The sequence below is a fragment of the Abramis brama genome, assembly GCF_963993115.1.
Source record: "Abramis brama genome assembly, chromosome: 6".
In the NCBI taxonomy this organism is placed as follows: Eukaryota; Metazoa; Chordata; class Actinopteri; order Cypriniformes; family Leuciscidae; genus Abramis; species Abramis brama.
In genome coordinates this window covers 9000661-9019276 of record NC_139968.1, presented here as the reverse complement: position 1 = coordinate 9019276, position 18616 = coordinate 9000661, and the positions used below count along the sequence as shown (strand labels likewise).

The window sequence follows — 18616 nt, the reverse complement described above, 5'->3', positions numbered from 1 at the left end:
TTTGATTTTTGCGAATTTTTTCAATGAAAGCTCTAAAAGGATAAACAATGCAGATTTATTTTTTTACAGCCATTTTTGATCATATTTACCAAGGGGTGCCATTAATTCTGACCACCACTGTACTTGAAGTGAAAATTCAGTTTATTGATAAAGAAAAGTGATCGTCCACTTGAAGGTGAAGATGTGACACTAAAACTCTTCTGTTTCTTTGGTTCAGCCATTTGTAGGCCTAAGTTTGTAAATAATGCATTATTCACTTCTGCACATTGTTTTCCCGTAATTTTAATTTTTTATTTTTTATTTTTTCAGAAAATTGCATGCTTATTTATTTAGTGATGTAATAGTGTACTTTTCAGTAATGCAGGTATAAATTAAATAATATTTATTTAATATTATATATAATATTAATATTTATTTAATATTTAATAAATAACTTTTTATATATATAAATATAGCTCTGCAATATAATACCTCTGATCTTTGTTATAATGTATTTTGTTCAAGAGATTATGTATGCTGCTGTACTTTTCTAATGTACTCTTATGTATTTATTTTGCAATGTACACAACAAGATACTATATTAAAGTTTTCTTGATTTCAAAGTCTGTGTATGTCTTAACATTTATATTTAATTATTTTTGCACTTTTAATATACCATTTTGAATAAAACCGCTTTATAATAAACTATTAGGGTGACGCTAATACATTTTTAATGAGCTGAAATGCTATTTAAATGTTTTAGAAGTACATTAAAATTAAGCTTCAAATAGCTATATTATAACTGTAGTTTAAGACATATGAAGTATATTTTAATGAACTGTAAAGAAATACACTTAAATGCACTAAATGTACTTGAAGTAGTTCCATTTTAGCACAATTTAATATATTAAAATATAGTGCAAATAGCTTAAAATTGATCTTAAGCATATCTTGAAATACACTTAGTATACTTTAAGTTGTTTCAAAATAATACATTTAATACACACTTAGTATAGTACAATTTAAATATATTTCTTTTTCAGCTATATTGCTTGTATGTTTCAAAGACACTCGTAATTATTTTGTAATGTACTTGTAACACAAATAAAGTACACTTTAATATCTCTAATAAAATTAGTAAAAAATAAAATTAGTCCCAACACAGGCATATACTTAAAGTATACTAAGTATACTTAAAAGTTGTTCCAATTTAGTACACAAAAGTACACTAAATACACTTAAAGTTATGCTTTACTACAATTTAATTACAACTAAAATATACTTAGTACAAAATTAGTTGTTTCAAAATAGCACACTTCAAGTTAACTAATCATTAACGCACTTGAAGTATACTGATAATGAGTCTGGCTGCAAGTATACTTGTTTTTTTCACCAGGGGGCATAAGAAGATTGGGGGTTAAAGGGAACTCACTTTAGGAACTACTGGGAAAAACATCAAATGACATTAGTACACATTTATTTAATTTCATAAAGGACACGGGTCTATCAGATAGGATATAGTTTACAGCTCTGGATTTTTTTAAAATATCTTTTATAGATACTATAGCTTATCTCTGTCTAGGTCCAGTGCAGTCTAGTCAGACTCCAGTAGGCTACAGTAGGTGTCGGTAATGGACCATTAAAGTTGGAAGCCAACCGCCGTCAAACATCAAAGAAGAAGAAGAAGAAGAAGTTATTATAAAAGTATGTTTGGAGGGTTGTTCGCTAGAGTTAGCTACAAGTATTTTTTTATTTTATTTTTACAGTCTTTGGGCAGCACTGGGTTAGCATCTAGAATGCTGTCCGAATGTTGTTGAAAGTTAAACCAAGTATAATTATAGCCTACATCGCAGAGCAGAACCGGACAAAGAATTACTCGCTAAACTCTGGTTGAAACTAAAAAAATATAGGCCTTTATACTGCATTAAAGAGCTGCATCGGGTAAGCAGTTATATAGTTATATAACCATTTTAAATGTAAATGGTTAAAGTTTGAATATATTTTACATTTTTAGTTGAGAGGGTTTTGATTGTTGCCAGTGTAGCAACAATAATCAATTGTGAAAGTATTGATCATAAAAAAAAGTGTTTGTGCGATCTTTTTTTTTCCCCATTGTTTTGGGGATGTCTTTCAAAATATAATAATTGAATAAATAATACACAATAAAACCTCATCACTGCCTGCTAATTTCCTTGTCCTTTCCTTGATGTGACAAGGTCAAGTGTGTATGCCATGAGGCGGAGTAAATTATGACAATTGTCCTTTTTGAGTGATCTATCCTTTTTTGACATCCACTGAACATGAATAATTGTTTTAACTATTTAAATTTAATCTCAAGTTTCAAAGCTTTTTCACACCCGTAAGTTTGAAGCTCAGACAATGAATAAGAAAAAAACTGGACATAAGCTAATAAAACAGCAAAGAATAAAGCCAAAACAAGCGCATCAATGATAGCAGAACTATTTAACTTTTCTATATTTTTAAAGAGACTAAGCAATCAAAGAACCCTATTCAGTCTGACTGGGTCTGAACAGTTTGTAAAAACAAACATTTTTCTCTGATGTAAGTACCCATTAAGACCACCAAAATAAGTCTAGGTTTTTTTCATAGATACTGACATAATTTATAAGAAAAATCATTTGTTAAAATGCAAGATTTAGCTCTCATTTGAAAATGTATTAATTAGTTGATGTACATTTTAGAATATAAAAATAAGATCATTTAGGAATAAAGTCAGAAGTCTGGCATGGGCTTAATTGGTAGCCTACTTTGGCACCATTTAAGCCCGCGTGTGTTCCAAATAAGCCCTATTATTCACAAAATATAAAAATGAATTGATTTTAAAGAAGTAAAACATCAATATATTTATTTAGTGACAGGGAAGTATTAAAAAAAAATCCTTTCGCTAATGTTTGATTAGAGCCCTGGGTGGGATGGGTTGGTGTTAGTGGCCGGTGGTCTGGAGCCTTAAGTCGGCTTGACTGGAGTTATGCCCGATCAAGTGACCATATCTCGGGAAGAAAGCAGAGTTAGGGCTCAATACTCCTGGCACTGGGTGACACCTGAGACTTGAGCCGGATGGTCCCAGGGGCTAAGGACTGTGGGGAATGCAGGGTCCTTCTGGGACCTCTCCATGCCCGGAATCTCAAGCCTTAACTCAGCTTGGCTCCCGAATTATGCCTGGTTTTACATAAAGGACTTTAGGACAAAACAGGCTCATTTGAATGAATGTGTGTAATTTGTAGGCCTATCTAAATATAGTTGTAAATTAAGGTAGTAAGTAAGGTAAGGGTAAAAGGTTAGTAAGGTAAAAGCACACAAAGACATGTTATCATTAAACACTTTCAGAAAATTGATCAAAGTTTGCAATTAGAGGGATTCCTCATTGAAACACATAAGATGGGCTTAAATGGTTCCACAGTGAGTAGTGATGAAAAAAGACCATGTTTTCCTTTAAAAATGTAAGATATGTTTACAAATACATGCATGGAGCTTAAATATACTGTGGACCAAGTATAATAATTTTCATTGTGCCCACATTGAGAAATGTTAGGTTTTTTTCATTCAAGGTTAGCTTGTGTTGGCTATATTTTGCATGCGTTTTGTGGCACTGTACCATTTAAGCCCATCTTAAAAAAAAAGTTCATTTATGAAACTACAAAACAATTTATGATGTATTTATTTGTAAATGAATGTAAAATGAATCACAAAACATTTATTGTTTGCAGTTCACATGCTTAATTCTTTGGCAGTCTAGCCTTTCTCTAAGGCTAAAGGTTTAACCTTGAGTTGAACGCAAGCTAATAAAACTCATCTTTCCATTTAAAGGAAAATTATATAAAATGATAAAGTACTATTTGTTCATACACAAAAAAAAAACAATACATTTATCTCTTATTTGACATAATATCAATGTAGTTACTAAAGAAATGGCTGAAATTTCTGAAAAGGGTCCTGAAACACCACAGTTTTGGGGTGACTTTGTGTGAGGTCCCCTGAGACGGCATGAATAAAATAATAAAATGCCAGGGAAGTAACAAATCACTGGATTGTTCAAAATAATGAGCAGCATAAAATATTATTTTCTCTTTTTTTAATTTGACTTAAGAGTTGAAAGTGGGCTTAAAGGGTACATGGGCTTAATGGGTACACTTACCCTATCATTAACAAACACGAGTCAGCTGAGGCATTACGTAGTCTCCAGTTTATCCTGGTTCATCTCCTGCTTAATCCTAGTTCTCCTACACAGGGATTCTCCATAAAAAAACAAACAAAAAAAACAAGATAATCCATGTAAGCTGGAGCAGTGTTTTCCTCTTAAATCAACCAACTTGTGCTTTATAAAATAATGTCCGCTTGACAGCTGCACCAATACCATCTACTATATTCATTACAATGCTGAGCAAGTAAATATTGCAAATGTATTAGATTAAAATATGTGTAAATAAAATGCAAACTATCTCCCAACCTGCAGATATTTAAAACCATTTCTCTGTATCTACAAAGCTACAGGGTTGCCCGGGCAACTGCCCATATGCCCTTCTCGTGTCTAATTTTTTATTTTTTTTGGTGCCCTTTTTTCAGGTCAGAGCAACTGCCCCTCAAAATTCCTGTGCACGTCCCTGCAAAGCTATATTTATTGCTTCTGTGAAATGTTGCATTTATTACCTGTGTGTACTGGTCATGTGTGTGTTAATTATTGAGCTTTTAAAAACATGAATATATTAAATTGTTCTGCACAGACAGTAGCTCATAGTTCTGCACGGTGTCTTTTTCATTGTGGTTAGTTTAGGCCACCGTATTAGGTTTGATCTTGTTTATAATCTCCAGTAACACACACAAACACACACATATTCTCTTTTGATCCTTAGATCAAATTTCTTGCAAAATGTACAACTCATTCACAATTTAATTACATGTTCATGTTAAAATATAGATTTTCCATAATGACTTCTTAAAGTCAATGTAGATGTTGAATGTTTCTGCACTGTAGCTCATGAGACACTGTTGTTTCATCCCTTGCCATCAGAGATGGGAAGTAACGAAGTAGAAATACTTTGTTACTGTACTCAAGTAGATTTTTCAGATATTTTTGCTTTACTATTTATTTTTATGCCGACTTTTTACTTTTACTCCTTACATTTTAACAGGAATATCGGTTTCTACTCCTTACATTTTACAAAATTGGCTCGTTACTTTAGTTTCAAATAATTTCAGTGGAGTTACCGAGTTATTTTTCGCGTCATCAACCCTTCGCATGGAGTTTGATTGACAGGCGATCTGACCAATCATAATCCACCATTTTGTCCGACAAAGCAGTCAGGAGAGTTAGTAGATTAACATTAGAGGATTTAAACTTGAAAAACGAAGTGTACCGACATCTTTACGCGTAAAAACAACATTCCTTCTTATGTTCATTCATGTTTATTTGATGCTATAGGCTAAATTAACTAGAAGGAAGAGATGATCGGTTCACGAGCAGCTTTAACTGAGGCTCTACAGCGATCTGTCAGACACATTAAAGAGCCACAAAACGGTATTTATTGTTTAAATTTCTTTAAAAAATGACCAAATTTGAAAGGTGAGAATTTGTTTCACTTGACCCATCACTACGAGACGACTCAATAGATTCGGCGGTACATGACCTACATGTAGATTCCTTTAAATGTTAAGGGGAATATTAAAAAAGAGAAACTGGGTCTGTGAATTGTCACAGAATCACAATTGAATTAATATCTTGCTCAGTCAGAATCTCATTAACCTGGAGTCCCAGTCTCTGTCACAATAATCATATAGGCTATGTGAGGTTTTAGGCCTATTGGCAGACGTCCATTTAAAATGTAGGCAACCTTTTTTTCTATATCCACTTAAGTTTCTCAGCTTGCACTCCAGTAGCTTTAGTGTGGTCCAGGTAGCTTTGCATAAAAAAAAAAAAAAATGGTTATCATTCTCAAGGCTACTTTTACTTTTCCAAGCCTGTACTTTGTTACTTTTACTTGAGTAAAGAAGTTACTTCTTCTTTTACCAGAGTATTTTTTTAACACAAGTATCTGTACTTCTACTTGAGTACGGGAAGTGAGTACTTTTGCCATCTCTGCTTGCCATGGTTTCATTTTTGTTGAGTTGAAAGAGGATGTGTAGGCCTAAATCCTGATTTGCAAGGCAAAACATATTCATGATCACTTCACACATGATTCATTGTGGTTAGTTTAGGCCACTGTATTAGGTTTGATCTTGTTTATACTCTCCAGTAACACACACACATTCTCTTTTGATCCTTAGATCAAAATCCTTGCAAAATGTACAACTCATTCACAATTTAATTACATCCACATAGCAGATAAACACAGAAATGCTACATCACACTATTATTGTGAGCTATTTATTTTAGGTTTTCATTTCACTCTGACATTCATCTGGGGACTGGCATCGGCTCTTCCAGATCTGATATCATAAACCAGCATAGCAACAGCAGCCACGCCCACCAGAGCAGAGATGACCAATCGGATCACAGCTTCAGTACAACCACAAAAGGGAATTGAATCTGTGGAAACAAAAAGGTTACCTGAATTAAAGGATTTAATGGACAGAGGGACAAAGGAGTTCTTAAAGCGGTTGAGCCTGTACTGAGACTCTGAAGCGTCTGCCTGAGGGAAGAAGCTGGTACTCAGGGTGAAGGACATGAGTAGGGTCTGAAATAACGTTCTGAGCTGGTCTAATAATTGTTTTGTCAAAAAGAGCCTGATGTGTGGGATGCTGCTTGATTCCCATTAGTTTCATGGCTCTTTGTGTTAGCCGTGTAGTCTGAGCTTTCAATTGTACACTGAGATTGCCAAAACCAGGATGAAATACCATACAGAAGAATGCTCTCAATTACAGCATGGTAGAAGAGAACCAGCACTTTCTGGTTAACACCAAAGACCCTCAGCCTACGAAGAAAATAGTCGCTGTTGGACCCTAGTATGACGTTTTTTACCTGAACACTCCCCCTTCAGATGAATTTGTCACCCAAACTGACGTGAAAAAAGCGGGAGGCGCCGAAAAGCGCGCTGTTTGCATCCCTGAAGGGTGGCTAGTGGTAGCTAACAGCTTAAACATCCTGCCATAGTGGACAATCAATCAAAATCGATCATCTAATCAATCGACAACAAAGTCAAATTAGTAACTTATATATAGACACAAGCAATAATACATAGGTTACCCAGATCATCCGATCCGGCAATGTTCTTGTCACGATACCACTGTAGCGCGAGAGCGACTGAGGTACACACTGCTGCGCAGCAGTGAAATTGAGCAGGTGAACAAACTGAACGCAAATACGTCCTTGTTGATACTTGGAAAGGAATGAAAAATGCATCTCTTTGCCATCTGTAACCATGGTGACGTGCCGCCCGGTGTGGCAACTGTTGCGCGGGGACGGCGATTGTGGTTCCGTCCCGGGTTACCATGGTGACGGCTGTGAGATTTCACCCACCCCTTCACAGGTGCCAGTGTGCCATATAATTAATGTTATTCACTTCACCTGTCAGTGGTTTTAATGTTGTGGCTGATCAGTGTATATAATTATCAAGAAAGCAGCTAGTTGTGAAAGGGTAGCCTACGTTTCCTGTCTCAAGTCAAGTCAAGTTTATTTATATAGCACTTTTCACAATACAGATTGTATCAAAGCAGCTTTACAGTATTAAATTAAAATAATACATCAATGTTTCTTTCTAGTGGAAAACGTCCACGTTTGGTAATGCTGATCAATAGTATTGTTGATTGATTAATTAAATTAAATATCCCCAATCTCTGTAAGGTTTCGAGTCAAATGTTCTCTAGCAAATACATAGTTAAAAACAAAAATTCTACAATCATCATTATTTTGTAATGTTTATTTGATAAATACTGCACACAATGAAACCACAATGAAGTACATTTAGTGTCGATTTAGTTGTATTTATAATAGAGCAATTAAGGGTAATTCATTATTTTGTTGGCAAACACACAATATTATAAATGTGCTGGAATTGAACTTGACCTGTATATTGTGGACAGTGTTGCTGGAAGCTGAATTGCGTTGTCTTGTTGCTGATTGGGTTATCCGCCACACAATGATACACATCACTGTTTCTCTCTTTTATCTCCAGTGGGAGAGAGAGATTGACGTTGAGCTCAGGGCTGCTGGTCTGATTCAGTCTTTCTCTCCCTTTATACCACGACAGAGAGACTCCTGGTCCATTTTCAGCTGAACACTTCACTGCACAGGAGAAGCCTCTGTCTGGACCAAAACAAGCAGTGGCACATTATTGCAACACTAGTGGAAGAAGTGAGCTTGCTTTTGAGTCTCAAAATAACTTTCAGGCAACATGCTACTAACACACCCGACCGCTCAAACAGGAATTGCCCAGATATTTATTTGGTGTTTGGACACATTTTACATGATACGGCCTAATTATTAAAGGGTAACGAAACCCTAAAACAACTTTTTTTAGTTAATGATCTGTAAGAATGGGGCTTTATTAGTGCGGTTCATTGATTCAAGTAAATGTTTTGACATTTGGATATAAAGTGTTTTAATTCTACAATATATGGTGTAAAAACGTCTGAGTGCTGCCCTCTTCAGGTTGAACAGTGGCTACTGCGGTTGAATTTTACTATTGGAAGTTGTGGTATGAGCTCACCACGCCATTGGCAGCCCCTGGTATAAAAGCATCTTGTTCCGTCAAAACCACTGTAGCGAGTCAGGAGTTGGAATTGCGAGTATTGGAAACGATCAGGATACCGTATATTAGCATCTAGTTAGCATAGCATTTATATAGTTATTTAGATTATTTCGTGTAGCCTAGGTAGTTAATTAGCAGTTAGTGTAGTCTATCAAGTATACTTGTTAGAAGCATAGTTAGTTAGTAGCATAGTATTGCATCAGTTAGGATAACTTCAAGTTAGCGTAGATTTTTAGCATTAGCTTTATCTGTATTTAGTACAGCGGTTAGTATGGGACGTAGGTGTAGTTGTGTTGCTGGTTGCTACAGCACTGCTCGCGCTGTAAAGCGATGCAGTGCCAAACGCTGCTCCTCCTGCATGGACTCCATGTATATATTTTTAGTCACAATTTATGTTCCTTCCTATTAGGCTAAAGTTAATCCTCTGGGGTCGACAAACGCGCCGGAGCGTTTTGCTGGATTTTTTCACATAGCAGCAAAATAGACTTAAAATACTCCGTCATTTATGGTCATACAGAATTAAGAAATATGAAAAAATAAACTTTTAAATGTCTACTTTTTTATACAGTATGTCCACTTAAAATCGAAACAAAACATTGTGCTTTTGTAAAATAAAGAAAATAAACAAGGTATGCTTTCTGTCTCTTCGTGAACTTTTTTCTGGAGCATGTCTACTAGTCACACAGGCATAAGCAATATATCTTTATAAACATTTAAGTCTCTGCTATTAAATTATCTCATTCAAAACAAAAACAGTTATTCTCTGTTTATGTAATCTGTATGAAAAGAGAGAGATGTCAGTCGTTCTCATGGCATCTCATCTGCTAATGTCAACATGCCGACAGAGAGCACGCACTATTGAAATGGGTCTCAGGTTTTTTCTCAAATATATTTTTTAGAAAATATACTAAAGTACAATTATTTTAAAGTGTGTTAAAATTTGCTTTGTGAAAATAGGTAAAAGCATGATTCTAAAATACTTTTAATATATTTAAAGATAGTACCATTTTTGTTAGTATATTTGCAATGTACTATTGAAAAATTGAATATATTTCAAATACAATAAAGTATACTTTTTTCACTAGGGTATTTATGCGTTTTTAACCTAAATCACAGCAGCATCCATCTATGAAGGATGTAGGTTAGTTTAGTTATGATGAAAGCATTTGTTAGTGTGCAGAAATCGAGTTGCAATGACGAGATCACTGCATTCATGCGCTCAACATGTCTGTGATCTGCTACAATGCTCATCACTGCAACCTTTCGTGCCATGATCTAAATATAATACTACAGATCTAAATATAATACTTTTCGCATTAGTTAACCTTGAGAACTGTAATAGTAAAAACGTGCTAAAAATTTTCAAGAGAGTTCCACATGTAATACTAGATATTTTATATGCAAAGATGTCAGCCAATCACAGCAATGGGCGTTTACACTGAAGTCTCACAGCAGACACGATAAAATGCCTTTTATTTCTAAATTGTGACAGTTTTTGATGTAAAAATCACACTAACAGTATACGTAAATGCACCCCAGGAAACATTAAAAAAAAACAATGCAGTTCATGACCCCGTTAACTTGAACACAATCCTATAGGAGTTTGTGACTCTATACTGTCCAAACAGCAAATTACAAAGAGCTCTAAATAACAAAATAATTATTTAGCAATTAAACATTAAAAGCTAATAATACTGCCTCATATTTAAAAAAAAAAAAAAATTATGTAAACAATAGTGATTAATTACCGACAAATTTTTCCAGCAGTGGTACGCTACATCATTGTCACGATTTGCGATTGTGCACAGAACACATACCATATAAATGGCAAAAATATGAATAGCATGAAAGTAAATTGTATGGCAAACATTGCAAAACTATTCAGACTTTTTAATTGTATTACTCACCAGATATCTGACACTCACTGACCAGTGAGCTGCTTTCAATGACAGGCAATGGGACCGGTGCTTCAAAATAACAGAATTATATCAGGAAAAATAGATTAAAAATACATTTCTATAAATATATATTTTAACAGATTACAAATATATTTTCCTGATACATATTGGTCATGTCTAATATATAAATTGCAGTATATAAGAAAAAAGATGGTAACTCACCATAAATAATAACACTGAATCTTTTATATATGGTCACTGTATCTGTCATAATCTGTGCCATATAGAGTCCCGAGTGACTGGTTGTGATGTTCCCAATAACGAGAGATCCAGTCTGTGGGTCCATGTGCAATCTGTCTTTAAGTCCCTCATAACTGCCATGTATAAAGATTTTCAGCTTATAGATTTCAGCAATGAGAGTGTCTGGATTCTCAGGTCCAAATAGCCATAGTATCTGTATATCTCTGTTAACATCACTAACACCAGTATGTAAAGTTACAGAATCTCCCTTCATCACTGATATTGTCTTGACTTCATATTTCTCAGCAACAATAAACACACCTGGAGAACAAGAGTGGCATGAAGTTCCTTTTACAAGAAACAGCAAAGACTCAAACTGAACAACAGAAAACTGTCTTACCACACAAAATAAGCAGAATTGAAGCAAACCGTTTACTGACAAACATTTTCCTTAAGTGTACTTAAAATGGTCTGTCTAGTTTTAAAACATGTCAGTGAGGTCTGAAGGTTTCGTGTGCATGTGAAGAACCCTCTACCTTCATCACACAGCTCTGTCACACACCAGCAATTGTGTAGCTGCCCACAAACCACATCCCTTTTCAAATAACTTAAGTAAAAATGAGATTCAGCAGGCTCTCACAGTTCATCTGCTGAATGATCAGCTTTTACAGCATATGTGATTGTGATTAGTCAATCACTGCACTTAGCAATCAAATATATATGTTTTATGTTTATGTTTTTCGTTTAATGTGTAATGCTATATAAAAAAATAATAACAAGTACTTCAAAAAACAGGATGGCGGCGCCCATGTCGGCAGCGGCTGCAATGGCTCACGGCAAAAATATACTATAACTAGTAGGGCTAGTTCATCAAGGTTTTCAGCCAGTAAACAGGATGGTGTAGCCTATTGGTCAGGACACAGGAATAAAGACGAGGAGATGTAATTTCTTCTTTTAACTGTATTGAGCTCCAGCAGTACTCATCAGAACATTCCAATATCCAGTATTGTCATTATAGTTTGATTTAAAAAAAAACTAATAAATCACCATTAGGTACTGTCAACAGTTACCGTACTTAAATTACTATGCAACGTAAATAATAAATCCACACACATAATACAAATCAGGATCATCAAACATAAATATCTCAATAAACATTGCTATGCCCCTTTAAACATAATCTACAATTACATAAACGAGGATATTACTCTTTGGAAAGAAATAAGGAGCTTCACCTATCTCACTGACCAGTTTACATGAAACTGTATTAAAAAGGGGTTTACGGAAGGAGCAATGGCGACATCCTCTGGCCAGACAAGGCTACTGCACAACAGCATCCGCACATGGTCTCCTGAGCACGATTATAACTATTCTTAAAGGACAATTCCGGTGAAAAATGAACCTAGGGGTAATTAACACATGGTTACCGAGTCAATCGTTCCCTGGGATGCGTTTTCATGAAAATCGAATGTAAAGAGTTTTATCTCTAAAAACAGATTAGCTCATAACGCTAGTATATGGGGCACAGAGTAAAAGTAAATCGCTAGTTAATACCACTAACAAGGCTCAAAATAGCTTCACACTAACACGGTAGCATAATGAGGGTCCCTACATGCAAACCGAAGCATTGAGAACTTTGTAAGTGTACTGACAGTTTAATAAGAAGATACTTTATAAAGACAGTACATTACGCGTTTACAGACAGGATCCATCTTGGAAAACAGTCTCGACTAATTGAGTCACGAGTTCATCACTGTGCCATAACACACACATAGCCTATATATATATATATATATATATATATATATATATATATATATATATATATACACACACACACACACACACACACTCATATAAATACACAAACATTTTACATTTTCATAATGGCTTGCACAGAAATAGTACAGAAATTTAAATATTTCTCTTGAAATTTGGTTTAGATTTAGATAGACAATTTAATAGTATTTATAACTCTGTGGCGGGAAGCGGAATTGGCTCTCAATAAATAATCTACCTTATGGTGATAATTGTCGACTACGCCACCCCAGAATACTGAGGACTAACAGCCCTAAGGGCACACAGGTTCGTTGATCAAAAGATGGTTGAGGAGACGTGGGTCATATTGAAAAAAAAGAACACTTTTATTTTCATCTACATTGAAAATATAAATATTTAAAACACAGCAAGATTTTTAGAATCAATTTTACAGTAACGTGCACAATATGTACCAGAAACAACAACCACAAACTTCTATTTAAATTGAGTTGGTTGACCAGCAGCGGAGGTACCTGGAGACACAGGCTAGCTGCCTCAATTAGAAGAACCCCAATAACCCAAACACACGCCCGCACACACACGTGAGGATTGGATGCAAGAAAACACACGGCACTAGGTAATCACCACACACCATACGCTAACAGCCAGCCTCCCCACTCCAGAAACCCCCGACTCCTGCACAGAAAAATAAATACAAAACCAACAACTTATAGAAGACAATACAAGTATAACACATCAAACAAAAACAAAATACAAATAACTAATCTTAAGGAAACAAAGACAAATTAACAGCACACACACTTCACTCAGACTCAGCAGTTATAAATTACAATGCACAGAATGAAGTATGAAAAACAATAAACATTCATAAACTCAATATACTGATGCACAATCAGAAGATCAAGCAGGTGGCAGCTGGTGAAGACAGACCAGCCAGCAAGCCGCACCAGCCCCGACGCGTCACGCCACCGCAACAACGTGCAGTTACTATAACTAAACGTAGAGGCAAAACAGCAACGTAGTCACAATTAGGCGCTTCACAAGTTAATATTGACGCTCAATCCCATTGAGTAGGCGGGGAGGACCCTCAGATCTGCAGAGCATAACAAGAATATGTAAAAGAAAATAACAGATTACTAAACAAAGCTATAATTATACATACCGCAGGGATGGTCATCGTAAACAAATCATTCATGGTCGCACACTATGCGGGAATGCAGCCGCTCGATCCGAAACAGTCATCGTAAACAAACCATTCATGGTCGCACACTATGCGGGAATGCAGCCGCTCGATCCGAAACGTACCGCTGTAAATAACATGCTATAAATATTTACTAAAAAATAGAACAGACAACAGCGAAACACGATCAATACTTGTTTATAAGGAGGCTGAACATACCTTTGATAAGTAGACAGCGAGCGCACAGCAGACGGAAGACAAGGACACAGTCTAAACCGTCGGTGGCAACAAATGACATGACATCACGGCAATACCAAGACGCATATCCGGTCGCCAGAACGCACTTCTTTTATACTCCATACAAGGGCAGCCAATAAGCCACACGCATGCGCACGATCTCCCAATAGGTGGAGTTATTCCACCCTGCTACATCTACCCCCCCATTACAAATCGTCGCCCCGACGATGAACAAACCACAGGAACCATCCCAAGACCTAAAGGGGAGCTGATTCATCACTGGATGTTACACCAGAACATGACCCTTATTACAAGTCCTTTTGCCATGACGGCTACACGACAAAAACATAAAATAGAGATACTGATTACACGACCTCTTGCCATGACGGCTACACGACGAGGAACGAGGGAGACACCTGTTACAAGTGTCCTGCCATGACGGCTACCCAACGATAAACACATGAGATACTTGTTACAAGACCTCTTGCCATAACGGCTACACGACGAGAAACATGAGGGAGACACCTGTTACAAGTGCCCTGCCATGACGGCTACCCAACGATAAACACATGAGATACTTGTTACAAGACCTCTTGCCATGACGGCTACACAACGAGAAACGAGGGAGACACCTGTTACAAGTGCTCGCCATGACGGCTACCCAACGATAAACACATGAGATACTTGTTACAAGACCTCTTGCCATGACGGCTACACGACGAGAAACGAGGGAGACACCTGTTACAAGTGCCCTGCCATGACGGCTACCCAACGATAAACACATGAGATACTTGTTACAAGACCTCTTGCCATGACGGCTACACGACGAGAAACGCAAGAATGATACCAAATCTCCTCCCGTGCCTCTCCCTCTAAATGTTGCAATTCTTACTCGATAACTCACATCTCACTTACCAACCATAAAGGGAAGCCAGCTGACAGAAGAGACCTGGTTCAAACCACCTACGCTGCTGTTTTGCCTCAGAACATAAAAAAAATATAAAAGACATACAAAACACATAATTTTTTTTTTTTCTTTTTAAACACACCCACGTCTCAGCCCAAACACAGATCATCCTGCCGACTACGCCAAATGTGGCGGGAAGCGGAATTGGCTCTCAATAAATAATCTACCTTATGGTGATAATTGTCGACTACGCCACCCCAGAATACTGAGGACTAACAGCCCTAAGGGCACACAGGTTCGTTGATCAAAAGATGGTTGAGGAGACGTGGGTCATATTGAAAAAAAAGAACACTTTTATTTTCATCTACATTGAAAATATAAATATTTAAAACACAGCAAGATTCTTAGAATCAATTTTACAGTAACGTGCACAATATGTACCAGAAACAACAACCACAAACTTCTATTTAAATTGAGTTGGTTGACCAGCAGCGGAGGTACCTGGAGACACAGGCTAGCTGCCTCAATTAGAAGAACCCCAATAACCCAAACACACGCCCGCACACACACGTGAGGATTGGATGCAAGAAAACACACGGCACTAGGTAATCACCACACACCATACGCTAACAGCCAGCCTCCCCACTCCAGAAACCCCCGACTCCTGCACAGAAAAATAAATACAAAACCAACAACTTATAGAAGACAATACAAGTATAACACATCAAACAAAAACAAAATACAAATAACTAATCTTAAGGAAACAAAGACAAATTAACAGCACACACACTTCACTCAGACTCAGCAGTTATAAATTACAATGCACAGAATGAAGTATGAAAAACAATAAACATTCATAAACTCAATATACTGATGCACAATCAGAAGATCAAGCAGGTGGCAGCTGGTGAAGACAGACCAGCCAGCAAGCCGCACCAGCCCCGACGCGTCACGCCACCGCAACAACGTGCAGTTACTATAACTAAACGTAGAGGCAAAACAGCAACGTAGTCACAATTAGGCGCTTCACAAGTTAATATTGACGCTCAATCCCATTGAGTAGGCGGGGAGGACCCTCAGATCTGCAGAGCATAACAAGAATATGTAAAAGAAAATAACAGATTACTAAACAAAGCTATAATTATACATACCGCAGGGATGGTCATCGTAAACAAATCATTCATGGTCGCACACTATGCGGGAATGCAGCCGCTCGATCCGAAACAGTCATCGTAAACAAACCATTCATGGTCGCACACTATGCGGGAATGCAGCCGCTCGATCCGAAACGTACCGCTGTAAATAACATGCTATAAATATTTACTAAAAAATAGAACAGACAACAGCGAAACACGATCAATACTTGTTTATAAGGAGGCTGAACATACCTTTGATAAGTAGACAGCGAGCGCACAGCAGACGGAAGACAAGGACACAGTCTAAACCGTCGGCGGCAACAAATGACATGACATCACGGCAATACCAAGACGCATATCCGGTCGCCAGAACGCACTTCTTTTATACTCCATACAAGGGCAGCCAATAAGCCACACGCATGCGCACGATCTCCCAATAGGTGGAGTTATTCCACCCTGCTACAACTCCTAACTAGAGATGCACCGATTACAATTTTCTAGGCCGATTCCGATTTCCGAGTTTTCATTGAGTTTGACCTGCCGATACTGATTTTAGCCATTCCGATTTCATTTTTTCTAACCACTTTACAGCACACACAAATATTTATTTTCTCTATATTTTTTTTAATATAAAATACCATATCCTTTTACCCAAACGGAATGATAATAACAAGTTTAAATGGGTACATTTTATATAAATATGATAATGGGTAAATTTTATATGAGTCTTCATTTTCTTTTCTGACATAACCTAATCCAGTTCTTGTTAAAACACACTAGACATGCACATTCTGTGCATTTTGGGCACATTCTGTCCATCAAAAGTGTGCTTTTACTTCAATTGAGCGTGACCAGCGCAAACAAAATAGACTCGGCGGTGAAACGTACTCGGTTACTAACGTAACCTCGGTTCTCTCTAGAAGAGGGAACGAGTACTGCGTAAGTATCTTACGCTAGGGGAAAATCCCTTTTCCTCGAGATATTGAAGCCAAAAAATTATCCTTTAATTTTGTATTAACCCTCTGGAGTCTGAGCGGTTTTCTGGGCCCTGGAGGTGTTCTGACATGCTCTGACATTTGTGCTTTTTTCAGTTATTTATAAACATGTTAATGGCAAAGGTGTAAATTCACTCTATATAGCACAAACAGGGCTACCAAAATATGTGATCACCATGCATGTATATTTTTGAATTTTTAAGAGAATAATGTTTATGCGTGGTTATTGAAAAACATAAAAATGAAAGTTGCTGAAATAAGACCACAAAACTCATAATAAATATGTGTCAATAAGACTTTTGACTAATGGATGTTGTCGCTTCGAGTTCTGGCTTCAAAATTATGTGAAAATAGTCTTGCTTTATCGTTCACATAAAACAATACATTGATTTAAATTGATGCTTAATCAATTTATTGATGCAAATTAAATTTGCTTACATCTATCTTGTAAATATGTTTTGTTATTTTATTAAAAAGGTTACAATTACAACAATAATTACAATTTCAACAATAATTCAAGTGTACACTTTCTTTAAAAAAAAAAAATGATTATAGGCCTACATTTTATATATGTATTCATTAGTTTGAATATAGCCAACATTGGAACAGCTAACATCTTAGTTGATGACTTTATTTTTGACAAAAATAGTATTTTATATATATAGAAATTGCTAAACAAAAGCTTATTTGATGTGGCAGTATATTCTACAGTAAAAACTGTACCCAAATCTAGTCAACAAAATGTTGTCTTTCATATTTCGCCTGACTGTAACGTTGTTTTTATGAAATATTAGGGCATATAAATGTTAATTTGCAGTTTAATACGTTGCTTATACAAATAGCCTACATTTTATTTCAACATATTTCAGTCGATTTTTACTCATCTCAGTATAGCAATACAATTTGCTAAAACATCATCATTCATTCACACACGCGATTTAAATTTAAACTGTCTTTTTGCGAGCTGTGGTAAACAGCGCGCATCTCTGCCGTTCATTCATTCATAAACAGAAACCCGATTCACGTGAGAAGGAAAAAACTTACTACCGTATTCCTCAGCTCGCTCCTCGATATACCCGCACTTCTGAGGTACATTTTCCATTATTATTATTCCTCACAGCGCTGCGAGACGGTGTAAACAAGTAATGATCTGAATAAACTTGTTTTCTCGAGCTGATATGGGGGCGTTCACAGTTTGCGTGGATTGCCTCAGCCATTTGCATTTGAATAGCGCGCGCTCTCCGTGGGCGGAGTCACGTTACAAGTAATTAGATGAGATGAGAACGACTGACATCTCGCTCTTTTCTTACAGATTACATGAACTGAGAATATTTGTTTTTTATATAAATTACTTCATTTAAAAGAAGAGAATTCAAGCTTCATGCCTGTGTGTCTGTATGTCTGTTTGACTGAGTATTCGCTGAGTTATTGTTCATTTTCGGACGCGTTTCAGAATGGACTTCACTGACAGAGAGAAGGCAGAACTCGCTTCGTGTTTATTTTTCTTTATTTGGCAAAAAGCACAACACTTTGTTTTTATTGTGAGTATACACAAAAATA

At 36.4% G+C, this 18616-nt stretch overlaps 1 protein-coding gene and 2 long non-coding RNA genes across 4 annotated transcripts; all 3 read right to left on the bottom strand.

The window, feature by feature from the left end:
* Positions 1-6215: 6215 nt before the first annotated feature.
* LOC311085553 (hepatic and glial cell adhesion molecule) lies at positions 6216-11357 on the bottom strand. 2 transcript variants are annotated; one of them, XM_084118047.1, is made up of 5 exons: positions 11223-11334; positions 10805-10956; positions 10592-10651; positions 8000-8239; positions 6216-6523 (listed from the first exon to the last, which is right to left on the bottom strand). In XM_084118047.1, the coding sequence occupies exons 2-5, from the start codon at positions 10926-10928 to the stop codon at positions 6375-6377; spliced, it is 573 nt and encodes a 190-aa protein (XP_083974173.1). In that variant the 5' UTR covers positions 10929-10956; positions 11223-11334; the 3' UTR covers positions 6216-6374. The 2 variants fall into 2 exon arrangements, with proteins under 2 accessions (XP_083974173.1, XP_083974172.1); XM_084118046.1 differs by having other exon boundaries at positions 6217-6523; positions 10805-11143; positions 11223-11357.
* Positions 11358-13098: 1741 nt separating this feature from the next.
* Positions 13099-14569, bottom strand: LOC311085554. Its single transcript, XR_014606868.1, has 3 exons — positions 14001-14569; positions 13764-13908; positions 13099-13694 (listed from the first exon to the last, which is right to left on the bottom strand). It is a non-coding gene; the product is annotated as an uncharacterized lncRNA (long non-coding RNA).
* Positions 14570-15025: 456 nt separating this feature from the next.
* LOC311085555 lies at positions 15026-16375 on the bottom strand. The gene is made up of 3 exons (XR_014606869.1): positions 16314-16375; positions 16077-16221; positions 15026-16007 (listed from the first exon to the last, which is right to left on the bottom strand). It is a non-coding gene; the product is annotated as an uncharacterized lncRNA (long non-coding RNA).
* Between the last annotated feature and the right edge of the window lie 2241 nt (positions 16376-18616).